Source organism: Stigmatopora nigra, chromosome 1 (assembly GCF_051989575.1).
Source record: "Stigmatopora nigra isolate UIUO_SnigA chromosome 1, RoL_Snig_1.1, whole genome shotgun sequence".
Lineage (NCBI taxonomy): Eukaryota > Metazoa > Chordata > Actinopteri > Syngnathiformes > Syngnathidae > Stigmatopora > Stigmatopora nigra.
In genome coordinates, this window is record NC_135508.1 from 21,270,992 (window position 1) to 21,296,225 (window position 25,234).

Here is a 25,234-nt window from a genome sequence, read left to right on the forward strand (position 1 = left end):
TGCAATACTATTTGGCTCTTTATTTACTACCAGTGGATGTAGAAGTCTATGTTTTTTTAAAGAAAAATATACTGCAATTCAGGGGGCATTACACACTATATAATATTATATAGTATTGGTATAGATTGTTTTGAATCTATATTATTAATTGGAAATGTATTTTATTTATTATATTTCTTACTATTAATCTATGTATTTATAATTACAAAGCAGGAGGCTTACACTCTGTAATATGTATTAGTATATATATCTTTATCTATTTTATTAATTGGAAATATTTTCATTTATTATATTAAATTAGTCATTCATTCATATTTTACTTAACAAACTATACATACTTTGCTAGATTTTGAAGAAAGTAGAAGCCACTAAAACATTCCGTACATTGTACCTTAAATTAAGAAACTTCTTTGAGGAGCAGTGGTTATAATGTATAAATGGATAATTTTATGGTTATATATTACAGGACATCTTGACGACATGGTGGACAAATGATTAGCACGTCCACCTCAGAATTCTGAGATCGAGGTTTCAAACCCCAGTAGACTTTGACCTTCCGGTGAAAAGTTTGCATGTTTTCCCCCTGCCTGCGTGGGTTTTGTCTGTATACTCTGATTTCCCCCATACATGCCAAAAAACATGCACGGTAGGCTGGTTGAACAATCACTACTAGTGACAGACAACACACTCTGGTCTTAACTATCAACCCTATTTCATGGAAGCACTTGTTGAATGTGGTATGTTTCTATTGTGCTGTTAAACGAGCTTTCCTCTTTGTTTTAGTGCATGTGTTTTTTTTTAAACACAATATGGTGAAAGGTTGAGGAACAAGAATGAAAGTTCTCAAGCACTGTTCATATCGGGGGCACTTTTTTGTACAAAAAAAACTACCAGTACTTCAACAACTCTACTTTCTGCCATTGTCTGGCCCTGTTCAACAAAGACAAAGATGCGAGAAGAAAACCTTTGATTCACTGTGGAGCCTCTTCCGAATTCATTGTCTAGAATTTAATTTTGGCCCGAAACCAAATTCCAGAAAAAAAAAAATCATTCTGCAATGAGAACAGACACACACACACTGAGTTAAGACGCACTGACTGAAGACAACTTCCAGAATCCCTGGAATGCTCCAACTACTTCCGCTATGGATTGAGAAGATTCAAGCATGTGCACTCACACATAGACACAAAGTGATCTTTGAAGTGATGCCCTTGGGGGATGACGGCAATAGACAAGTACCTACATGCATGTCCTTTTTTTTTGTCTCCTTCAACCAAACATCAACTGGCCTCCTATTCTTCTCTGATACAGATCACCGCTCTGCTTATTCTTCTTTTGTAATCTACTTTTCCCCTCCATCTTTACACCTCTCTTTCCGGGCATGGAAAAGGTCATATAGGTGTGCAGTTATTGTTTACAATATTATTGGCTGTCGCCCAGTACGACACCCCTGCTTAGTTGCCCAATGTGAAGTTGATTCCACAGGACAGGAACATATGAGCGAACGCCCTGTTTCCCGTTGATTGTTTATAAATTATAGTAAGAATAAAGTAACTCTAGCCAGCATCCTGTGAGCAAGGGGGTACTACGAGGATTGAAATGTGCGATAGCTGGGGTGATAGAAGTGGGCTTGGACGTGTGCACTATATAAGGAAGCACAAAATCCTCACAAAGGCCAAAGGGGGTGCTGAAGCCTATCCTAGGAACATCCTGAATTGGTTGCCAGCCAATCGCCAGGGATAACAGCCACTGACACAGAAACAAAATCAATGACACCGTGCCGACGTGATACTCCTTTTGGTGCTCTCTCACCACTGGATTCCATATTTCAGTGCCACGTGGCTTCCGAGCCATAAGTTCCTTACCCCTGCACTACACCATCGAAAACCCCTTAAGCATTTTAAAATTAATATTAATTCTGTATTATACTAGTTGTATATGAGTAAATACCAATATACTGCGTTAACATGATATTATAAGGGACAGGAAGAGGCACAACAATGATGCTGGTGGCCATTTTTCTTAAGTGTGAAGTGAGGCAAGGAAGCATTTAGCCTGTTGTGGCATGCCCGCCGAAAGCTCGGAAGTTGTAACCAAGATTGAGTGTCTGTACTGCTCTGAGAGATGAGCTCACTCAATTATTTCCTACCACAAGGCATCAGCAGGACAAGAAGTATCATTTACCTGAGGGGAGAGAACATGTTGGAACATAACACTTTTTTGAGACTGTGGTGCACAATGGGAAAGGTGGTTCATTCATATTGGACAGTGAGAAGGTTGGGCTGGATTCCACTACATTACACATTGTAGAACAGAAGGTGGGTGTGTTTTAAACCACCATGGGGGAGGTGATCCTCTCATCAAATACTGTTCAATACTCCAAAGACTATCATTACTTTTCCAGTGATGAGATGTTTTTTTTTTTATCTCCAGAATGCTGTAGTAGTGATTACAGAATGTAGTGTGCACCAAGATTTAAATAAATTGTGACATATGTAGTAGTTAAGTTTATTTTTCTAAGGACATCATTAGATGCCATAATTCTTGCTTTGTCTGACAATTTCTTTGGACCCTTGTGGAATGGTGCTTTGGAAATGTAATAGTAACTTTTTTTTTAAAGTCAAATATTCAATGCAACCAAATAAATTCAACTTTACAAAGAACAACAAGCATTTAGATTTTTTCATATTTTATTGAACAAATTTGAAAAATTCAGATGTTCCTGTGTGGAAGAGGAAAAATAGACATAAAACGGGTGATAGGATGATAACATCTGTTGAGAAAGAAGTCTACTTACTTGGCAACAACACCATCTTCCTTTGCCAGCCTGAGGATGGAATCATCAGATTCTCCCTGTTTTGGGTAAGAATACACACATTTAGAAACATGCAGATACCAAAAATAACTAATTGAAAAAAGGAAAACTCCAGTCTCCAATTGCAGAACCATAAACTACTTACCATCCTGCGGATGGGGCCACAGATGGCGTAGGTCTTGAACTGCCCATTGAAGCGACCCGTGACTTTGTCCACCTGCAGCAGATGTTGATACAAGTTGGGGTCAGTAGTGTTTCAGACAACCGTCATTTTTCCCTAAATACTTTAACTAATGATCCTGAATATTCCCCGCTTTTCAGGGAGGGAAAAAAAACACTGCCTTCAAATGAAATGGGCAATCTGGAAAGTTTGAACCTTTGTGAAATTTCATCGATTGTTTTTAATAGTGTATAACATACAATTAACCCAAGTGATCAATTACTATGGGGTTTCATGTGCATCATAACTAATGCATCCAAGAGATTCAGATTTTAAAAAATCTGCATATACATTTAAGGTCACAAATACGATAAGTAATGACTTTTTCTGGAACTAGAGAACAATGGATCGTTTGAGATTTTAGCTGCATGGATGCTATATTAAGTGGGCAGAACATTTTGTGGAGACTTAAGGAAGCAAAAGACTCAGTATAATTAGGGAGGGTTGCCGATTCTGGGTCCTCAATTTCAGACATTCCAGCCAACCCAATATTGTCAACTCCAGGGGACGAGCTCAAGAAACACACTTAAGAATGGAGGAAAAAAAGTTGGTTGGTGACTTTTATATTTGTGCACCTGTGATCGACCCAATGAATCCTGATCTGATGATTGAAAAATAATATTTTCATATGGGTGGGGTGTATATTAAATGTGTCACAAGCATTAAAATATTTACCTCAGCTATGTTGATCTGGACAGAAGCATGGTCCTTGGCTCCAATTATTCTGTTGCTTGCAGAGCTTTGGAGCAAACACAAGAAACTTTAATTCAAAAAAAAAAAACTTAAATGTTCCATTTTCCTTGTTAATAATCAAACACTAACACAATATGCTGCTCCAATTAAACAAATATATGGGCAACATTTGATTTAAAGGCTGCCATTGACGTCCAGTGAGGTTGCAAGTCAGAAGGCTGCCTGACATGATACCAAGGCGACAATATTAGGAGTGATTTAAAAGTATATTGCATGTAGAAGACGTCTGTTGGATAAGGTCCATCGCTGCCCCAAATCACGCAAGCTTTACATTGCACTACACCGATATGCTCACCATTTACGGGGGACGTAGAGGTCCACAAATTCACCAGCGTCGTTCTGCATGTTGATCAACGAGTCGTCAACAAAGCTACAAAACAAGACATTTTGAGTCAACATTGTTCAGTTCAAATAACTCTCACACTAATGCCAATTGAATAAAACCCCAATGGATAGCAATGGTAAACTGGCTTCCTCATAAACGGAACTTTAGCTACTTAGCAAGTATTAGCAAAGCAGCTAGCGTAAGCAAAGGACCGCGTGCTGCGGGATATATGTGGTTATTTTCATATTTTATCTACACTACAGTTTTTAACAAAGAAACACGGTAATGCCATCCTTCCAGTTGCCACAAAAAGACGCGGAAAACATCATGATGTCCTCGCTGATGATCATTTAAGGCGGTTTTGGAGAGAGCCGAACAAACACTCACCGTGTCCGACAAATGGATGACAGGAAAGGAAGCCAACATGACCCGGAAAAAGAAATACTGAACACTTCCGCTTTACAGAGGTTATGTTTACAGGGGCGAAACACGCAAATTTATTTTTAATAATTAATATCAACGTAAAACAATTGCTATCGTTTAGAGATTATATTTAATGGGATAATAATACTGATGTTAATACATTCGCAGATGGTAGCACGCATAACTATGTTGTTTCCTATTAAATTGTGTGATAAGCTCCAAAAATTCAGTAATAAATCTTCATCCATTGAAATAAATGTTTGGAGAATAGAGGAAAAAAGAAAAATAACTAGTAAAATAACGAATTACTTTGTTTAGGGGAATGATAATACAAGTAATTTGTAATGTATTCCTTAAAATGTAAATATATTACTTAACTGTATATACTATAATACAATGTGTAAAGCAAGCAAATAATAAACAAATAAACATCGTTGACTTTTCCCAAAGAACACAGGATAAATCATCAAATACCTTCAGATGAGAGATTTCATCTTTGATCGACAAAGTCAGTCTACATTCTATCCACCTTCCAGCTTTTATTACTACTAATTGCAATTTACAGCACATTATCCATACATAATACCAACACTGACATCCTTCTATTTTAGTAAGTTGCATCCAAAGCACCTTGTGTGTTTGTCTTTAATGTTTGAATTTGAAATAAAAACGATGATGATGACGGAGTCAGTGTATTTTTTTTTCTTTCAAACTAGAATTGCGACAGGGCCACAACTTTCATTGAAGAACAAAGTGACATCATCAGTTGGACAGGAAGTTGTGGTGGCACTCCATCTGATCTCATCACAATGAGTTGGAGCAACACACTGACATCATAAAGCATATTTTCAATTGCCTATGAAAGTCCTCCTTTGTCATAGGGTGAAAGACTGGGCAACTTTGCCCTGTTTGAATGTGTCATCATTTAGTTTGGATGATTGGTCACCAGATGCGGCGTGCGAAAGAATGTGTGAGAATGGAGTCGGAATGTACAGACTATCATCGGGTTCTCCACCATATCGTGACAAAACATTTTGATGAAATTTCTTCGGCGCAGTGGTGTCTGCTGGCTGCTGGACAATTTGACTCTGACACGGGGGCCATATTGGCCGACATGTGCACGGAGATTGCTCAGAAACTCTCAGCTGACACCCTCAAAGTCATCCTTCCCTTGTTCCAGGAGCGCGTGGCGCAAGTCAAGCCCGAAAGCGTGAGCCCAGTCATGGACGGCGCCATGAATACAGCATTCGCCTCAGCCCTCAGCGTTCCTGAGCAGCCATGCGACTCCGCCAGCCAGCTGGACTCAATGATGTCCACTGAAATCTCGAAGCGAGTCAGCCGCACGCTGGCGTTGGCCACCGAATCCGACGGCAACGACGAGCCAGTGGCCATCTATGTCCCGGGGACGTTCAGCAAACTGGGGGTTCTCTACAAGATGGTGAAGCTCTGCTGTGGGGCTCTGTGGTCTTACCTGACCCGCGTCAAATCCACCACACGATGTCTGGGTGCGTGCTGGCGTCCCAAGACCACCCTCTCCGTAGTGTCGGACAGCGATGGATCACCGAGTGCAAAGACGTCTTGCACTCCAAAATCGATCATTAGCGTCAAAGAAACGACAGAGGCGGTGAGCGAAATCCTCCGCAAATGGACAGACCCCGCAGAGTCCGATCCTGAGTATTGCCAACCAAAAACCTCCGTGGATCTTCACGGTACGGCGTCGGACATTGTCACGACGATTAGGAGTGACCTTCACTACTCTAACAACAAGAATAGAAAGAGCAGTGGGTCCCTGTGTCCTCACTTTGACCTGAGGCTAATCCAGAACACCTTAACCAACTTTTTTTCTTCTCGAGAGCCAACGCCTCGCCACGAGGTCATCCGCAAAAGCAGCTTTGTGGAGTTCTCCAAAAATCAGTTTACAAAACTTGTGACGGATTGTACCTCTCCGGATATTCAGAAGGAGTCGGATTTCCTCGTTGGGGCTTCTAAAACCTCGGTCTCTAGTTCCAAGGGACGCCGGCAAAGGTCTTTGCAGGGCTCTAACCTGGATTCGCCCGGGAGTCCGCCCCCTCTAAACTTTGAGGGAATAGTTGACAAAGTAGAAGACTTGTACACAAAGTTTCCCATGGAAAGACCCAAACTCAGCCAGAACATGGAGAGCCTTAGAGATGAAATAACAATATTCTCCAGGCAGTTGAGTGACAGAATTTATGATTTCATTAAGGCCAGCATTGGCATTAGTTCTTCGGACAGGCGGTCTCCACACAGACGCAAGAAGAGAAAAGAACAGGAACCAGAGGTCATGAAAAGAATTGTCGAGGATTGCGTAGGGAAGTTTTTGCAGCAGGTGCTCCTCTGGATGGAGATGGAACCCAGTAAGCGTAAAGCCAGCGCCGACCAGGTCTCCGGGGCATTAAAAGACATCGACACGCTGGTCTCCAACATCATGCACTCAGAATCCGAAACGGAGGATTCAGAAGATTCTCCATCCAGTTGCGAACAACTGGACAACTCAGATCCTTCCATACGAGAGATGTCCAGGAACTTTGTCAGTGTGCTGATCATGACTTTGGTCAAGTACTTCCCAAAGAAGGTCCGCAAAAATCTCCAGCAAGATGACGTATTTGTTGTCATTCGACGTCTGTCTCCAAAAGTGCTCAACATCAACTTGGCGTTTTTAGCGTCAGAACACATGATCAGCTGCAGCAGATTCATGCAGGTGGTACTAAAGAATATCTTCTGGCAGTTTGGCTCTCAGGACAAGCTGCTGGAAGCATTGCTGTCGGACGAGGTGTCCTTCGACGAAGCCGTCTTGACACACTTGCGCAACACGGCCAGGAGTTGGCAAGATGGAGCAGATGATGAGCAAAGCAGAATCCGGAAGTTCTTCTCCACTTTGGGCAACACACTCAAGAAACCCTTCACATGTTTAAGTCCAGAATACTTGTAACACTTTCACTCTGAGCTACTAATGGTTTTGCCTAAACAAAGTCTGGTTGTCATTTTATGATAAAATGAGCAGGCTACCTACTATAAAGAAGAAATTCATTCGAATTGCGATACCATTTAAATCAGATCATTAACCATCTGGGTTACTTTTAATATAAGTAACTAGTAAATTAACGCAAGTGACTTCTGTTTAAGGCAAGGACTTTAAGAGTCATTTGCAAGAAGGTTGTCGTTAAAAACTCTTATTAATGCAGACTATGTTCTGTGTGGTATTTTCAAACAAGACTGGAACATCTGCCGGACTAAAAGTTTATGGAGAAATGCTTGCACAAATGTTTCCTGGAGTTTTGACATGGAAAGTAACTTGGCTGGGACGCTGCAATCAAGAAGCAAGGGTTGTATACCGAAGCATGTTTAAAACTTTGGGGAAGAACCTCAGATTGAAAGACAATAGCCCCTAAATATGCTTTAAACCTGCTCCTTAAACAAGTGAGGGGAAGGCATGTAGAGAAAATGATGGCTCAATCTAGCAGGTTACATCTTGTAAAAATATCAAGGAGTGAAATCAAACACCTAACAATGAAGAGGAGTCCAATGTGGGAGATGACAAGACAGCCCTGAAAAATTGCAGCACGTTATGGCACATATCAGGGAATGAGGAACTCAATGAGACTGGAAATATGACCGAATACCGTTCAATGGTGTTCATTTTTTTTGAACTCGTTAAGAGCTATGATCCTAAGCCAGTTTTTTTTTTTTAGAATTTCAATTCAAATGGAAAATATATTTTAAAGACTATTTTGTCATTGTTATTTTTTAATGGTGCAAAATAAAACATTCCAATGGTAACAACTCTGTGAAGATTGTATGACTTCACTGTACTGTGAGTTTGATTGTGATGAATGACATGATCATCAGAGTACAGTTGATGAGGGGTCACATTCTCTTTTTTATTTTTAACACAGGTCAGGCAAAAACATTAAGATAGACAAACATGGCAAACAGATTTCCTAATGCAAAGAAGTGAGACAAGCTTTTTAAGTCTTAATTCAAAAGGAGTACAGGAGACACTATAAAGGCAAATTTTGGACATGTTAAACTTCACAAGCCACCCATCGTGACGAAATGACTAATGAAAATATAAAACTTTATACGTGTCCTTATTTGAGTAGGAAGGGAGCCAGTCGTGGATCTTGTTTGAGCCTTTGGTCCAATGCACGGTACTTTTGAACAGCTGATCTTTTGTGCCTGCAAACACATATAGTGGCATGTTAAAAAGAATGAGAGAAAATGCAAAAAAAAAATATATATATATATATGTATATATATATATATATATATATATATATATATATATATATATATATATATATATATATATATATATATATATATATATATATATATATATATATATATATATATATATATATATATATATATATATATATATATATATATATATATATATATATATATATATATATATATATATATATATATATATATATATATATATATATATATATATATATATATATATATATATATATATATATATATATATATATATATGTATATGTATATATGTATATATGTATATATGTATATATGTATATATGTATATATATATATATATATATATATATATATATATATATATATATATATATATATATATATATATATATATATATATATATATATATATATATATATATATATATATATATATATATATATATATATATATATATATATATATATATATATATATATATATATATATATATATATATATATATATATATATATATATATATATATATATATATATATATATATATATTTATATGCAATATAGGCAATGTTTTGTGGTTCTGAAAAAGTAGAAATCTGAAAAACCCTTCCAGATTGAAATCTTGACAATGACTACATCCTGTAGTTTTGAACTAAACAGTTGAAAATGCAAGCATTCTTTTGGTGACAGCTGTTCCCAGATAGTGGCCAAATCACATCGTAAAAAAAAACCCAGCCCAAATGACAACCTTCCGTCCAAGTTAAGATTATGTTAAGTAGCACAAATCTTATCAGCCCACCCAAAGCATTTCTACCGCAACAGGAGGAGCGTAAAAAATAGGCCAATGAGTTGGCTGTTGCTGCCATCTACACGTTGGGTGTGCCATTTTGCACTATTGTGTCTTAGTGTAAACTCAGATTTCAGTACGCCAAAAAGTAACAACAAAACGCCACTTGTGTTTTTGGTTCCGACCCTTTCCCTTCTAAACATGGCCTCTATATTTGTGATGTGTGTGTGCATTTATGTCCGTGTATTCACATGCTGAGGCGCTTCTCGGCAACGTGGCTCTGAGAGGTGTGCTGGGCGCAGTAGGCGTCGTATTCCTTCTGCTCCTGGTGGCTCATGTCCTGCTGGGTTGAGTGGTAATGTTCCTGTATTTTTTGCAGCGCTTGTGTCGCCTGCACACACACACACACACACACACACACACACACACACACACACACACACACACACACACACACACACACACACACACACACACACACACACACACACACACACACACACACACACACACATACACACACACACACACACACACACACACACACACATACACACACACACACACACACACACACACACATCAGTTGACATTGGCTAACACTGTCGAAATAGTAGTAGGGTGATTCTCTTTTCATCAAAGTATGGCACGAAGCACATCGATGATAAATGCATATATTACTCATTTTGATTTGTATTTCATGTGACCTTTCACAGCAGGTCGCTTTCCAAAAATATTTTGACATCAGAGATTTTTATCCAAGGCCTGGTACCTTGTCATGACGTTCCTGGATACGTCGTGTCTGTGCATTCATTTGTCCCTGGAAGCTTGCCAAGCTATCCTCGTATAGACGTTGTGCATCTTCGGCGTTGGTGATCTCGATGCCACTCAGTCTGTTTAGGAAGGGAGTCAAAAAGTCTGTGTCCTTCTCTTGCAACCACTGCTGCTCTTCGGCTGCGACACGCTCCTAAACCATGCACGCACACACATTCACGCACACACCCGCAATATTTTTTAGAATGTGAACAGTGTGACAATTTTTCTAACCGCTGTACATTTCAGATTTTGCAGCTTCTCTGCTCGAGTTAATCAGAATGTCTGCGAGTAGATTTTTCTATGGAGCTGCTCTTAGAAAGTGCATTAACTAAGGGTTCTTCCATAGACTTTATGTTGTTGGTCGTCAATATGACTACCAAAATGGCACAATATCATTTGTCAACCTCTCAAAAAATGCTTTCTTTTTGCATTCTCATTAAGAGCTTCATTTGAAAACTCTGAAATTATTCTCCAGTAGTTACTAATTTAAAAATGATGTTTAGTGTGATTTACTTTCTCAAGTATTTGGAAACATTGACAGACATATAAAACTTGAGGGGTTTAGTGCATTGTTTGTTTTTGTGTGTCGTGTACCGCACAAGGACAAACCATTTCCTCTCGGAGACTGCGGGCCTTGGCTATCCCTGTGGTAGTCCACGGCGAAAAGTGAAGAAGAATATCTATCTCCTCTTGTTCTCTGCAAGCCACGATGTCTCGCACCTATGCACATATTCATTACTAGCTATCTAAGAATGATTTTCTTTGCATGCTTTCTGTTTCAACTGGAAAATGCATATTTTTCTAACTCAGTCTGAACTCCGAAGACACACCAAAAACCCTCCATCCTCACACCTCTTTTTTGGAGCTCTTGATCTGGAGATCGACTTCCTGCTCAGCTTTGATGAGGTCTGAAAGAAGCTCGTACAGACCGAGCGTTTTTAGGGGTTTCTGGTAAGGATCCACCTAGATGAAGAAAGAAAAAAATGTTAGTGTGCTGCCATTGTTGACATCCGTTTACAACATACCACACGTGCTTGTGTATACATACATGGAAGCCAGAAACCATGTCAGCCCTGAATTCCGGGTCCCTTGAGCCGAGTGGTTTGATGAACGTCCTCATGCATGGGACAAAGCGGTTCTCCTCCAGATGGTACTTTACCTCAATCTTCCTTTGGGACGCCACAAAGACGCGCTCAGCCACATCCTCATTAGCATCCTTTTTTGGATTCCTGTGGAAACGCTCCAACACTTTCTGTGTACACACAACACACACAATATACTACACTTGTATGGAAATTCAGTCCTAAAGTTGTTACACCATGTTGGCGATAAACACAGAACAACTGACATCAAGCCTAAGTTCTTTTTGTACAACATACCTGATTCAATTAGTTGTGTCTTATAGTAGTGTGTAAAATATGGTCTAAAGTCAATAGCAAAGTAATTAAACCACCTGTTAATGGCAAACTAACTCACAAACATACTGATTGAACCAACCAAAGAAGAATTCAAGACCAGCAAACAACTTTTTTTTTTGTAATCTAGTTATAATCACTGAGTGACCAGAGTGGACGCAAGGACCGATTGGGTGTCCTGAGAAAGTGATTTACCAGCAAGGGTCTCTCTTCTGGTTTTGTGCCAGTCTGTTCTTGAGGCAACATGGCATTTTGGTCAAAGAGGACTTGTCTGTAGTAGAGGAAGTCCTCACGGCCTTTGAAGCACTCTGTCATTTCCTCCGGTGTGTCCACCCGCCGCACCAGGCCGTCCACACGAGCGCCGCTGAATTCCATCTCGTGCTCGCAGCCGCCTGTCGGGCCTGACGTGTATCTGTGAACTGAGTAGACCGTGAATGGTGCGTTAGGACCAATGCCAATAGAATGACAAATTTAAAAGGAAAAGGATCATTAAGAAGACAGCCACAGGCGGCAGACTGGGTGAAGCATTTTACAATCTCCCTTTCTTACACTCTTTGGCTCCTCATACATTAGAATACTCACACTACTCATCTTTTTAAGACCTGGACTGTTTATGCTTGAGTTCTAGTATGCATTCTACTTTGACGCTTTCAGGACGACTGGTATAAGGTGAAAACACTGATGATGTTGTGAGATAAATGCGCGTAACTATTTACTACTTACATAGAAGGTGAAACTGTCGTCCCTCTCTGAAGCGCTCGATAGTGATGCCTGTCACTTTATTCACCTCGCGCTCCCGCAGGTGGTCGTTTCTGTTTCTGTACCACTCCTTCACCGTTATCAACTCTGCGTCTGAAACACATACGCACACATTTGACTCATACGAGACGGCATCAGTATCACGCACGCGAGTAATGTGCGAATGCTCACAATCAAAGTCCTTGTAGGTGCTCAGTCGGGTCACCAGACCATCCATCCGCAAGTAAGGTGCATACAGCTCCAGTTCCATTTTCTTGTAGCGAGTCATCTTCCAGCCTCCAGGCCAACGGGTCTCTAAGTCTAACAACAACGCAAAACATTTCGACACAGAGACACACAAATATCTACTTTTACATGCTCTTACCTACAAGTAAAGGAAGCATCCATCTGCTAATTTGTCAAAATTGTACAACATCGTGTAATGTGGTAAGGAGAGAAATTGGATCATTTGTACCTTGTTTGGAGATATAGATGGATTTGACCCAGGTTCTTGGCATCTCAAGGACACGGTCTTCCTCTTCTTCTTCCTTCACCAAAATACCATTGAAATTTTATTCTGAAATCATTGTATGTTTAAGACTAAAATTCTTGTCTTTGTCTCTCAAACTTTGCAAACACGTACAACAAAAGTCATGCCCATCATTTTCATCTCCTTCCTCTTGAGGAGTTCAATGTTGAGTTGCCTTTTACTGGTGACACCAAACAACACTGGCTCCCACATTTTGATGTCATGGAGGTCATATACAAGATCCTGTACACACAAACAGCCACATGTTTATGGCTAATAAGTGCGCAATTTCTTTTATATAATACACATAAAAAGATAAACAACCCAGTTCTAATAACAAATTTTGTTATTCCTTCATCTTCAGTTACATTAATCCTTAATAGTCTCACGGGGGTGCTGGAGTCCTATCTCATATGGGCAGTAGGCAGAATACACCCTGAATTGGTTGCTAGCCAATCGCAGGGTGACAAACAACCATTCTCGCACACCCTCATACCCAGGAATCATTTAATTTAGTCAATTAGCTTTCCATGAATGCAGCAGGAATTGAACCATCGGTCCGAAAAACAGGTATTGGCAGACGTGCCAACAACTCTTCTACCGGGCCGTGAAAAAAAATTGCCTTGTACTATTCCTAAATATTTCTGCCACTCACAGCACTGCCCTCCTTGCAGTCCTGCATGTTGACGTAGTAGTTGAGGTTGTTCCACACACTTTCCACGCCCAGAAAATGCTCATAAGTGGTGCTGTAACTCCTTCCTGTCAGTGGGTCAATCAAGAAGTTCTCCTGGACACTGCGGCACCCAGCCAACACCAGAACCCAGCAGTGAACCCGTAAACCCCGCAAGGTGTCAACAGGTGCTTCTGGTAACTCCTGCTCGGGTCAAAAGGTCGTTGGTGAAGAAGACAAAACAAAAATATGTGTTTCCATGTAACCTCATGTTGCTTGGCCTCAGCTTCAGCCTCTTCTTGTTTCTTCTTGGCCACACGTGTCAAGAATCGACTCTTTGGTTCGCGTTGAAATCTCTGCCATGGCTCACTTTCCGCTGGCACGTCAGTTTCCTGCACAACAGCAGTGAAAGCTGGCTATTAAAACTAGGGCGTATGCGAATCAGCTGACTTGCGTACCTTAGCCTGTGCGTTCTTCATGGGACATTCTTGTCGTCTTTGGTCGAGCTGACACAACTCCTTGCTAGCATAGCCGCTAACACAGTAGGCATCATAGTTGGCCCCCAGCAGCATACTGCACAGTAGGGTGGCATATTCGAAACACGTCGCCGTCTGACTGCGCAACACCGACGTCGCCGAGAACAAGAACCTGGGCTGCACATACACACTTCTCCCAATAAAACTTTTTTTTTTACTTTAGCATCATCCATAACCTCATCATTCATTCATTTTCTAAATTGTTTTATCCTCATTAGGGTGCCCAGGGGGGCTGGAACATATCCCAGTTGACTTTGGGGGACACCCTGAATCGGTGGCCAGCCGATTGCAAAGGGTACAGAAAACCATTCACACTCCCACTCATAACTCGGGGGAATTAGAGTGTCCAATCAGCCTACCATGCATGTTTTGGGAATGTGGGAGGAAACCGGAGTACCCGGAGAAACCCCACGCAGGCCCGGGGGAGAGCATGGAAACTCCACACTGACCTGGATTTGAACCCAGGACCCTAGAGCTGTGAGGCCGACACGCTAACCACTCAAGTCGCCGGGCCGGCCATCCATAACCTTTTGGGTAAAAAGGTACCCACTTTCTCGGAGGTATATATCACCTATGGTGAATCATAATATTTTTTCCCATTGACAAATGAGCAACCAAGTCACAGAAGAGATTATATAAGTGAAGCTCATGCAATCTGCCACTCACAAGTTCTACCGGTGGATCCAAAGGATTCAAAGACAGGAAGTCGGCCACAAACGACGCGCATCCATCCCAGTTAAGCAGCTCAGAATGGCTTGTCATGGTGGGACGCAGTGTGCCCGAGACAAATTTCTGATGGCAAACACATTCAGGGGTCAACGGCCACTATCTCGAGTTACGCATAGTATTATGAGCAGTTTCACTGCAGTCACCTGAATGCCACATTCGTTGAGGGGGCAGAGCAGTAGGGGTTTGCGTTCGGGACACAAAAGGTGATACTGACACTGGAAGTTATCAGCGATGGCCAGCAGCCGGATTTCCTCCACGGAATTTTCTCTGTATGACTCAGGAAATGGCAGACTGGGCCTATGAGACACATTTGCTCATCTGTCATCAAATGTTACCTGTTAGCCAATTAGTACAGGAATGAGAAATGATCCAGAGAATGCTTATTCTTCTTGTTTGTGGGTAGGGAGTTTATCTCGTGTCCCTATTGTCACGTTATATGTATTTGCTCCTCTGTTAATGTCATGAAGAAGGTTGAACAGACCCAGGTTGCTCTACCTTTTGGACCAATGCCCATGGAAGACCTTCTGGCTTTCAAGGACAGGATCTCTTGACATTGCAATTGTGTGTTTTGTGAGAGAATAAACATAAAGGGGCTTACAGAAAATCACTCAGAGCCAGGACAGGTGGAGCTTCCTCCACTTGCTCGACTGATTCACTCTGCTCCGCTCCACTATTGTCTTGTTCCTCAGTGCTGGACTCCAGAGACGTGCTCGTCTCTTCATCTTGGCTGCTCATTGGTAGATTTTGTCGTGGTGACAGAGCACTTGACCAAAATGGCAGCCTGCTCAAAAACTGACATTAATTCATTGAAAATGGCATGTTGCCAACGTGAAAGAAATATCCAAGTCACAAAAAGATGATTGTGTCAGTGGAAGCTTTAGAAAGACTGTCATTTTATATTCATCTAAATGGAGTACCATCTCTTGTCCTGGATAGAAATGGAATGTGTATCACGGGAGTACACCATTTGTACAAATTACCCAAGTAATTTTCAAGAAAATTCCAATGGTGGTGAAAACTAAAATAGCATGTCAAATGCAAATACTATATTCATACCAACAAAATTGAAAAACAGTATATTCTTCAAAATATATATTCACATTATTAAATTGAATCATACCTGGCTTACTTGTGGCTTCTTGTTAGTGTAGCAGCCTTCGTGGGATGTTTTTGTTGTGGCCCTATCGCCACGGTTACCAAGTTCCCAATGAAAGAGGACATTGGGGAGAACACATTACTTTATCAACTCCATGTTATATCCTCAGTTTATACCTTTAAATGTTGGAATATATAATCCCCACTGGTGGTGGTGGTATGATTGGGAGTGCAGATGATTGTTAGTCTCTCTGTGTGCCCTATGAGTGACAGGCGACCAGTCTAGGGTGTAGTCTGCCTTTGGCCGGAAGACAGCTGGTTTAGGCTCCAGCAACCCCCGTGACCCTTTCGAGGATGGGTGGTATGGAGGATGAATAAATGAATAACAAAATTATTATAGTAATAATTTCTTTCCCCAAATGACATTGAAACGCCATCTTGTGGTGCAATGTATTACTTACTTGATCATATACAAAAACTGACTTTTGAATCTTTTTTTTCATGAGTGTGAGCGTGTATGGATCGGCTCCATCACCCCCTGCACCCCTTGTAGGAATAAACGATTTGGAACATGAATGAATGACATAAAAATTGACCAAATATTTTTATTTCTTTCTTTTAAATGTTCTCATTCACAAGAAAATGAAATGGAGTCATTTTCATAATTCAAAATTTGGCTCAGATTTGAAAAATGCCTGAATTCTTCACTGATTTTACTTTTATTGTATTCAAATTTCAACTACATTACCACTCAAAACTTCTTTATTTCATTATCAAACGTTATTAGTCTTCTCCTGCTGATAGTCTTTGGTTTCATTTCCCAGCATTTTCCAGCTCATATTGAAAATTTGGCTGTGTAGGTTTTCCTGCATCCCCTTTTGGAGCTAAACACACATTAATGGCATTTTTAGGAGACAAAAAAGACACTTTTGCTTTTGTGAATTTGACATTTACCTGCTCCAAGACAGCTTCCTTCTTGAAATCAACAGAGGAACTCTTCGGTACCACAGTCAACTTCACCAAAAGTGTCTTCATAGGCTGAACAACTTAATTGCAAAATTAGAGAGAGGGAGGGTACATTTTAATTTTTTTATTTACATTTTTAACACCACCAAAAATTATTGTCCAATGTTTTTGATATACTTTATTAACTAGATTTTTGTTCATGGATTAATATAAACAACTACAACATAATTTACAATAAGAACAGCCTTATGTCAGGTACATGTATTCAAAATCTGTGTAAAAGAAACTGTGTTGGACAACATTCCTTGACTCATAGTTTTTGATTTTGATTTTCTATGCTAGTGATTTTTTTACCTTCTGTCAGTCCATAGTGAGGATATACAACGTCTAGAAAATGGCACCTGAATTGATTCATAATCTAGGAACTCTCGTCAGTATTTATCATTGTCTCATTGAGGAGTAGCAAAGGCGGATGTTCACTTACCGTAGTAGCAGATAAATGGGAGTTGGGTGTCACAGTTGTGGTTCTTCCACTGTGCTGCATTACTAAAGTTGGCCACCACACAGTTGTCGTTCTCAGTCTCATTGGAAGGTTCTCCTTTTTGCCAGAGTGAAAATGTCAAGGCACTTCCGTCCGACCACTTCCATGAGTCACGTTTTAAGCCGAGCCAGGCATTGGGCCGACCAGCGAGCCGGAACTTGATTTTGTGGTTCTCCGGCTCACTGTTTATGGTGGCCAGATCACTCTTGTTTACCCGGCAGGATGCCTCCGCCGCGTGCCAGGTCAGATTGTGCTCCATGAGTGCGTATTTGCCACTGGACACTGGGAATACATCCTTATTAAATGGTGGGGAGAATTGTAATGCTCAAAAAACATACTGACAAATTGATGAAAAAAATGGGTTTTGCACTACCTGTTGCACATAAGCACATATTGGTGAAAATAGAAACTAGTATATATGCATTTTGGGGGAATTCCAACTTGTACTTAATGATTTAAGACAACATTATATAGATTTGTATGAAGAGGGAAACATCTCACTGCAGATGAATGGATGCTGTTGGTCGCACTCAACGTCATGCCAGTAACCCTCCTTGTCCATCAGAACACAACATTCTCGGTTCTGCCTGTTGTCTGGTTGTCCGGGATTCCACTTGCTGTAGTTTAGGTTTCTGTAGAAGGTCTGCCCCAAATATGACCACTTCCAGTTTGGCTCTTTGGTGGACAGGCCGATCCAGGCGAGCTGTGAAGGAGGAACCAGTTGAATTTTTTTTTTGTACATTCAGGGTCGTTAAAGCCAAGGAACAAATATCTTTGGTGTTGTCTAATGACATTGAGACTACTAAAAACTGCCAAACAGCTGTTTCAGAGCAGAAGGTCCTTTATAATACAACTTCATCTTGGATGTAGATCCAACAAAGGCAGAAGTTTATTACATTTTTTTTTCAAACCATCACAGCAGTGATAAGTGCCAAGCCCTTTACTTTTCACAGAGTGGGACCCAACGCTATTCGCACTGAAGTCATGCAAATGAACGACGTAAGGGCCTCTATACAACAGTTTATGAAGGATTTTTTTTAAAACTCCATGGCTACCATTGACGTTGATCAGGTCCAATCCATTTTAGGTGTCATCTCTGTCCCAGTGTAAAAGAAGTCTTTGATCGTAACCTTGAAACAGCATTAAACACGGTCTAATGACATCATGAGTACCTGCTCTCCCTTGAGTATCGTGTCAAGATCCACCATGTTCATCATCGTTTTCACATCCTCTTCATTGTGGACCGCGGCGAGGTCATGATCCTTGCTTTTGCAGTGGCGTAGAGCTTTGCGGTGTGTCATCGTCTGATTAACAATATAGTAGACACGGCGGGCACTGTAGCACAATGCACTCTGGTCTAAAAAGGAAGGGTATATGGAGAGATGACACGTGTCTTGATACATTTGCGCATGCAAAAAGTCAATTCCTTGCCTGATACAATGACAGCCACGATCAGAAGAACTTTCTCCATTGCTGTTGTCTGGTGCATCACTGGCAAAACTCGTATTCACTATGCTCCATTTGATTTGTTTTTATGCAAATTATACGAGAAACTCTTACAACTTCCTCTTTTCACTAAAATCCACCCTTTGTTAAGGAGGTATAGTAATAAAATGCCTCATAGCAGTAAATTCAGTTCAAAATGGATATTTAAAAATAAACAAATTCACCATTCTCAAAATGAAATGGTTATTTGTTTTTATCAAATTGTTACTGTGATCTATTGATAGTCTCAGAAACGGTTATTTGCCATTAAATATCAGAAATATCGAGAATATTATAAGTACATATTGTAGTACAGTTGTTGTATCTACATTTGCTTTTAATTAATCCATCAGTCAAATTGAGTTAATTCAATAAGGTTCACAGCCATTTTGGCATGTATAAGTTTCAAATAAAACACCAGTAAATACATTTATAGCTGCTAATATGTACTAGTACAATTAGTAGTTCATGACTTAACATTTCTGGGCATAATTTGTGAAATACTGTCTTTTTTTTTTTTTTTTAATGTTTTAAATACTGACCATTCGCCACTTTGCCAATTTCCTTATCGTTGTGGTATTTATTTGTAATGATTGTGGTTTTCATAAATGGCTTTTAAATTTAATGTATATGGAGCATTGCTATTAATCATAGTTTATCTGTTAGTATTTGGTAGAAAGCCCCTTTGTTTGTTTGTTTTTACAATCTAATATTCAGTTCCACAATCGCTTCTCAATGACACCAAGATTTAATCTCTTTCATTTTATGTGCACACTGCGATGGGACGTTTGCCCCGACCAATATGGCCGTCTCATAGGCGCTTCGCTAAGACGGGTTGCGTCTTCTTGCCCTGACAGACATATCTGGACTAGTTCATAAGGCGACGTAAGAAGAACTTCCGCTTTCGAAACACCAATAATTTCGGGACTTTGCAAGGAAAAGGAAGTTGATCTATTTGCTATGTTTTTGACGTTCATTGTCGTTTTACGATTTTATATTTGTTAGCTTTTAGCAGACGTTTAGCCAGCCTTCTTTTATCAGGGATCCTGTCGTAATGCGCGTTCCTGTACGCGCCGCACTCCTTGTGTGTGTGTGCGTGAGCACGGTGGCGACTCATCAGTTTACCGAGAAAGAGATGCACGATGTTAGGTAAGAATAAGATTGAATAAAAAATAAAGAAAAAGTCGGGTAAGCGTGCACTTAACAAAGTCTACTTTGTCAACTCAGATGAAGTTGAAACATCATATTGCCATACGATATCAGATATAGGATTAGTGAAATAGACACTAGAATCGCGTCCATGCCCATCTAATGACGTTACTTTTTTTAACATTCACAACAATTTATACCAACTTAAATCTAAGATAATATACCTCATAATGTGATGATGTGCTACATTACACACAGTAAGAATTGCATTGATATGCACTTTAACATTTTCCAGGCAGCGAATCAAAGATATGTTCTACCATGCGTACAACAGTTACCTGGAAAACGCCTTCCCTTATGATGAGCTCCGCCCCCTCACCTGTGATGGTCAGGACACTTGGGGAAGGTGAGTTCAAAGAGGTGGTGACGCGAAAGTGGCAGGTATTTTACATCACTGTCATTGACATTTCCTCTTTTTTCCGTCAGCTTCTCGTTGACACTCATCGATGCGCTTGATACCCTGCTGGTGAGATTAAAAATGAGTTTCCCACGTTCTGTGCCTGTGTGCAATAACACTTAGTCATGGTGTGCGAAGGTACTGGGAAACCAAACTGAGTTTCAGCGCGTGGCGTTACTTCTTCAAGACACCATTGACTTCGACATTGACATCAATGCCTCGGTCTTTGAGACGAACATCAGAGGTTTGTGCAAGTCGCACATCAACTGAACTTTGGTTCTTTTTTGTAACAATCTGAAAAACACATTTGGTAGCACATCCGGTATCTGAAATTTAGGTCGGCTCAAAAAGAGTTTGCAAGCATAACATATTTCTCGGCTTCTGTCTTTCAGTGGTGGGGGGTCTGTTGTCTGCCCACCTGCTCTCAGGCCAGGCCGGCATGGAGCTGGAACCCGGCTGGCCGTGTTCTGGGCCACTGCTGAGGATGGCTGAGGATGCTGCCAGGAAACTGCTACCTGGTAGTAAACATAAATAGTCAAACACAAGTGATGTTTCAAAATACTGGCTTGGGTAGAATTAGAATCTAGATTCATTACAACTAAAAGCAAACATGGCTGCATTGTCGCCTATGTTTCACAGCATTTGATACCCCCACGGGAATGCCATATGGCACGGTCAACCTGCTGCAGGGCGTCAGTCCCACTGAGACACCAGTTACATGCACCGCTGGCGTGGGGACCTTCATCTTGGAATTCGCCACACTCAGCCGACTTACCGGCGACACTACGTTTGAAGAGACAGCACGCCGTGCGCTGAGGGCTCTGTGGAAGACCAGGTCGGACATTGGACTGGTAAATTTAAAGCGTGTAGATGGGATTAGCCACGCAGTAACTGCAGTTATTTACAGTAGAAGTGTGTGAAACAACACACAAACAACAAACACAAAGGACTGATTTCACCAATCATCACACTAAATGTTTCACCTCCAAAGATACAATCATTTTAAAATTGTCCAGTTTTGCATATATTATTATTATGCTACCACCTGAGCTAGGGGCGGTATCATTTAAAATTGTATCTCAGCATAAATTGAGTGTCCACAAAAATAGTATAATTTCATATTACAAAAAATAATCGTTGTTGTGTTTGTGGCGTTGCAGGTGGGCAACCACATTGACGTCGTCTCCCAAAAGTGGGTGGCGCAGGACGCAGGCATCGGCGCTGGCGTGGACTCCTACTTTGAGTATCTAGTGAAGGGTGCTATCTTGCTCCAGGATGAGGAGTTGCTGAACATGTTCACAGGTGAGTGATATTTCCGGCTCGTCACTCGCAGAGATGCGACTGATAAAATGAGGTGTAATTCTGGTTTGACAGCCTACGACCGGGCCCTTGAGAACTACACACGCTTTGATGACTGGTACTTGTGGGTGCAGATGCACAAAGGTACCGTATCCATGCCTGTCTTCCAGTCCCTGGAAGCCTTCTGGCCCGGCCTACAGGTAGCCACGGCCCCCGGCCTTCACGCTCAATGAGGGGTTAATGGTGGTGGTTTAAAGTGGTTTTGCATGTTTCCAGACTCTGCTAGGTAATTTGGACAGCGCTGTCAGGACCTTCCAGAACTATTACTCAGTTTGGAGGCAATTTGGAGGTCTGCCTGAGTTTTACAGCATCTCGCAGGGCTACACGGTGGACAAAAGAGAGGGCTACCCACTCAGACCTGGTCTGTTTCTTTACTGCACATTCCGCAAAATGTGGGATTTAGCCTTATGAGTCCTCATGTTGAAATGCCACTCTTATCTAATGCAACTTAGAGTTAATGGAGAGCGCCATGTACCTGTTCAGGGCAACCAACGATCACACATACCTGCAGCTCGGCCTCGATGCCGTCGAGTCCGTCGAGCGGATCGCTAAGACGCCCTGCGGTTATGCCAGCGTACGTGCCTGATTGGAAGATATGACACAAGTAAGTGTGCCTGTTTACCCGCTGATGGTAAAAGTTTGTCCTTTCAGGTGAAAGACCTGCGAGACCACCAGCTGGACAACAGAATGGAGTCCTTCTTTCTAGCCGAAACCATCAAGTACCTTTATTTACTGTTTGACCCCACCCACTTCCTGCACGGCAACGGAGAAGAGTCGTGGATGGAGGGCGGGGTGGACGGTCAGTGCATCCTGAACTCGGGGGGCTACATCTTTAACACGGAGGCACACCCCCTGGACCCGGCGGCGCTCTACTGCTGCAGTCACCACCGCCGTGAGCAACAAGAGCTCCGTGACATTCTACTCGGCTTATCGCAGCCCACTGAAGAACACCAATCGGAAGAGACAGACCCACACGGCCAGTCAGAGAGCATTGCTCTGAAAGTGGGTGAGCGGAAGACTGCTCCTCCGCTATCCTGTCCTGTTCAGCCTTTTAGCGCTCGACTCACCATTCTGGGACAAGTTTTTACCGATAACACGTGACCTTGCGTGCCAGGTGACTTGGTCGCTGGCTCTGTTTTGAGAAATGAATACCACAATACATGACTTATTTATTATGCCTGTGTGTTTGCTTCATCATCCCCATGAGGGGGCAGTGCACACTGAGAAATTTCCATCACTTCCCATTTCTTCTAGTTCACTTGTTCACCCATTCACTTTTGCCACGGTACCTTGTGTGTTCTCATAACTTTAATCCACATCACATACATTCCCTTAATCCATTTCTCTTGTGTCCATCTATTGTATGTTCCCATACCGTGTCTTCGTATCATTTCTCGTCTCCTCGCATTTTCTGGTTTCCTCCTAATCACGTCTTCCACATTTTCTCCTTGCCTGTTGTTTTCAACCTGGTTCTACCTTTCTTCCACCGCCCAGTGATGTTCTCAACATCATATTTGCTCCATCAATGTAGATCAGTGCTTTGAAAGAGATAATTCATGACAATTATTGGGTGCAAAATTAAGAAGTTAGAGCAACCCTGTGAAGTGGGTGGTTAGCGCGCAGGCCTCATAGCTTTGGGGTCCTGTGTTCAAATCCAGGTCGTGTCCATCTGTGTGGAGTTTGCATGTTTCCCTAAGCCTGCGTGGGTTTCCTCCGGGTACTCCGGTTTCCTCCCACATTCCAAAATAACATGCATGGTAGGCTGATTGGGCACTCTAAATTGCCACCAAGTATGGGTGTGAGTGTGCATGGTTATCTATGTGCCCTGAGACCTCTGGCCCAGAGACAGCTGAGATTGGCTCCAGCACTCCCTGTGACCCCAATGAGGATAAAGCAGTTCAGAAAATGAGGTGAAGAAATTCAAAAGTCATGCTAATATGCAGCTGAACAGTAGTCAAGTAGCATACCGGCTTCTTACGCTCCATCACAAACATACAAATCTAAGAACAACAATGTGTTCTGGACATGGACGTGTAGACAGAAAACATCAATTGAAAGGAGTTCCTGGGTTGGGGTCCACTGCTCCAGATGTTTTCTAAAATGTTTGACGTGGTCTCCAAGGCGGTGTTAGGTTCCATACCCATGACATCATCATCTTCATCAGGGGCTCTGAACACTTAATGTGAACGCCTAGTTTGAAACTAGGAGAAGAGGAAAGCTAAAATTCAAATAAAGTTTATGTTTTGATGAGTGACAACATGCGTGTCAGCTGTTAAGTTTGCTGTGTGAGGGATTCCGATGCCAACCCCTAAATTTATCACAACAGATTTAGAAACACAAATGTTACCTGACTAAACTGTCCTCAAATCATGAGAGGGCATAAGCATGTCAAGAAATTAACACATTCTCACATAATCATCTGTTAGGCATTAGTACTTAGTCAATGGCAACAAGATCACAAGGGTGGAGCTCACACATCACCACATATTCTTCTCCTGATGCACGCATATGCATGTGTTTGTGTGTGATTTCCCACTATTCGCACACTTCACATTGTATGTAAAAGGGGAATTCCATCCAATGGGTTGCACCCCTGTACCCCCCCCCCCCCTCTCAACACGCACACATTGCGATGTAGCAATGTGCAAATAGAATAAATGACTGCACATGTGAAGTGAGTTATTTGTTGGTGCTCCACCCTGCATCATGGGAACATTTCCAGAATGAAATCCTCCCGCATTTCTTCATGGATCTTATGCTCTTGGACCGGCCTTCTTCTTGTTTTTTATTATACTCACAAGTCCCTGGATTTTTGTGTGTGGAATTTCTAGTTTTGTTGAAATTATCAGCCACCCTTTAAATACACAAATTATTCAAATGGGCTAAGTTACAAGGCAGTCGTCAGACAACCAAGTTAGGAACCAAGTGAGAAATGTAGGATTGGTAAAGAACCAAGCCTGAAACAAAACTAAACAATGAAATGAATAAGTTAATGAAATTGTCAGAAACATGTCAAGAAGAAATTAAGAGGCCAAAGACCAAGTGAGAGCCTTGTCAACAATCAAGAACTGAAGAACTAAGTCAAGATCCAAAGAAGTGTATCAAGGCCCAATTCCCTAAAAAACAAACCAAAAATAAAGAACTGAAGTACAATGTTGAACAACCCTCCCAAAAAAA

General features: G+C 41.3%; 4 protein-coding genes across 9 annotated transcripts; 1 reads left to right on the top strand and 3 right to left on the bottom strand.

Moving 5' to 3' along the window:
- Window positions 1-2,672: 2,672 nt before the first annotated feature.
- Window positions 2,673-5,158, bottom strand: rps21 (ribosomal protein S21). Of its 3 annotated transcripts, none has more exons than XM_077730518.1 (6): window positions 5,011-5,158; window positions 4,084-4,158; window positions 3,711-3,774; window positions 2,961-3,032; window positions 2,798-2,853; window positions 2,673-2,722 (listed from the first exon to the last, which is right to left on the bottom strand). In XM_077730518.1, the coding sequence occupies exons 2-6, from the start codon at window positions 4,131-4,133 to the stop codon at window positions 2,713-2,715; spliced, it is 252 nt and encodes an 83-aa protein (XP_077586644.1). In that variant the 5' UTR covers window positions 4,134-4,158; window positions 5,011-5,158; the 3' UTR covers window positions 2,673-2,712. The 3 variants fall into 3 exon arrangements, with proteins under 3 accessions (XP_077586644.1, XP_077586636.1, XP_077586651.1); XM_077730510.1 differs by lacking the exon at window positions 5,011-5,158 and adding an exon at window positions 4,501-4,584; XM_077730525.1 differs by lacking the exons at window positions 2,673-2,722; window positions 5,011-5,158 and adding an exon at window positions 4,501-4,584 and having other exon boundaries at window positions 2,794-2,853.
- Window positions 5,159-8,423: 3,265 nt separating this feature from the next.
- ccdc135 (coiled-coil domain containing 135) lies at window positions 8,424-16,359 on the bottom strand. Of its 2 annotated transcripts, none has more exons than XM_077720132.1 (18): window positions 16,126-16,359; window positions 15,604-15,786; window positions 15,149-15,302; window positions 14,943-15,068; window positions 14,199-14,393; window positions 14,007-14,132; window positions 13,726-13,944; window positions 13,185-13,313; window positions 13,017-13,089; window positions 12,734-12,862; window positions 12,527-12,655; window positions 11,999-12,222; window positions 11,437-11,640; window positions 11,241-11,351; window positions 10,998-11,108; window positions 10,345-10,539; window positions 9,824-9,963; window positions 8,424-8,733 (listed from the first exon to the last, which is right to left on the bottom strand). In XM_077720132.1, exons 2-18 carry the CDS (start codon window positions 15,738-15,740, stop codon window positions 8,646-8,648), a joined length of 2,490 nt encoding a protein of 829 aa, XP_077576258.1. In that variant the 5' UTR covers window positions 15,741-15,786; window positions 16,126-16,359; the 3' UTR covers window positions 8,424-8,645. The 2 variants fall into 2 exon arrangements, with proteins under 2 accessions (XP_077576258.1, XP_077576248.1); XM_077720122.1 differs by having other exon boundaries at window positions 15,604-15,797; window positions 16,126-16,358.
- A 353-nt stretch (window positions 16,360-16,712) lies between these two features.
- On the bottom strand, window positions 16,713-20,767 carry LOC144205293 (macrophage mannose receptor 1-like). Of its 3 annotated transcripts, none has more exons than XM_077729586.1 (6): window positions 20,621-20,767; window positions 18,780-18,964; window positions 18,109-18,310; window positions 17,551-17,889; window positions 17,055-17,146; window positions 16,713-16,984 (listed from the first exon to the last, which is right to left on the bottom strand). In XM_077729586.1, exons 2-6 carry the CDS (start codon window positions 18,906-18,908, stop codon window positions 16,874-16,876), a joined length of 873 nt encoding a protein of 290 aa, XP_077585712.1. In that variant the 5' UTR covers window positions 18,909-18,964; window positions 20,621-20,767; the 3' UTR covers window positions 16,713-16,873. The 3 variants fall into 3 exon arrangements, with proteins under 3 accessions (XP_077585712.1, XP_077585702.1, XP_077585694.1); XM_077729576.1 differs by having other exon boundaries at window positions 20,580-20,717; XM_077729568.1 differs by lacking the exon at window positions 20,621-20,767 and adding an exon at window positions 19,039-19,256.
- Window positions 19,956-24,530, top strand: edem2 (ER degradation enhancer, mannosidase alpha-like 2). Its single transcript, XM_077729554.1, has 11 exons — window positions 19,956-20,241; window positions 20,537-20,647; window positions 20,728-20,767; window positions 20,837-20,942; window positions 21,091-21,216; window positions 21,338-21,549; window positions 21,859-22,000; window positions 22,073-22,197; window positions 22,274-22,418; window positions 22,510-22,631; window positions 22,709-24,530. Exons 1-11 carry the CDS (start codon window positions 20,147-20,149, stop codon window positions 23,156-23,158), a joined length of 1,674 nt encoding a protein of 557 aa, XP_077585680.1. The 5' UTR covers window positions 19,956-20,146; the 3' UTR covers window positions 23,159-24,530.
- Window positions 24,531-25,234: the final 704 nt, after the last annotated feature.

What these genes read in the sequence shown, in the direction of transcription:
- rps21 (XM_077730518.1), bottom strand. Translation starts at nt 4,133, where the DNA reads ATGCAGAACGACGCTGGTGAATTTGTGGACCTCTACGTCCCCCGTAAA. An exon ending in CTCTACGTCCCCCGTAAATG is followed by an intron (nt 3,775 to 4,083) that starts GTGAGCATATCG and finishes TTTGCTCCAAAG; the next exon opens with CTCTGCAAGCAACAGAATAA. An exon ending in TCCAGATCAACATAGCTGAG is followed by an intron (nt 3,033 to 3,710) that starts GTAAATATTTTA and finishes CATCTGCTGCAG; the next exon opens with GTGGACAAAGTCACGGGTCG.
- ccdc135 (XM_077720132.1), bottom strand. Translation starts at nt 15,740, where the DNA reads ATGAGCAGCCAAGATGAAGAGACGAGCACGTCTCTGGAGTCCAGCACT. An exon ending in CTGAGGCCAAGCAACATGAG is followed by an intron (nt 13,945 to 14,006) that starts GTTACATGGAAA and finishes TGACCCGAGCAG; the next exon opens with GAGTTACCAGAAGCACCTGT. An exon ending in CAGAAGAGAGACCCTTGCTG is followed by an intron (nt 11,641 to 11,998) that starts GTAAATCACTTT and finishes GTGTGTACACAG; the next exon opens with AAAGTGTTGGAGCGTTTCCA.
- LOC144205293 (XM_077729568.1), bottom strand. Translation starts at nt 19,096, where the DNA reads ATGCACCAGACAACAGCAATGGAGAAAGTTCTTCTGATCGTGGCTGTC. An exon ending in CGTGGCTGTCATTGTATCAG is followed by an intron (nt 18,965 to 19,038) that starts GCAAGGAATTGA and finishes CTTCCTTTTTAG; the next exon opens with ACCAGAGTGCATTGTGCTAC. An exon ending in CGATACTCAAGGGAGAGCAG is followed by an intron (nt 18,311 to 18,779) that starts GTACTCATGATG and finishes CCTCCTTCACAG; the next exon opens with CTCGCCTGGATCGGCCTGTC.
- edem2 (XM_077729554.1), top strand. Translation starts at nt 20,147, where the DNA reads ATGCGCGTTCCTGTACGCGCCGCACTCCTTGTGTGTGTGTGCGTGAGC. An exon ending in ATGCGCTTGATACCCTGCTG is followed by an intron (nt 20,768 to 20,836) that starts GTGAGATTAAAA and finishes TGGTGTGCGAAG; the next exon opens with GTACTGGGAAACCAAACTGA. An exon ending in CCAGGTCGGACATTGGACTG is followed by an intron (nt 21,550 to 21,858) that starts GTAAATTTAAAG and finishes GTGGCGTTGCAG; the next exon opens with GTGGGCAACCACATTGACGT.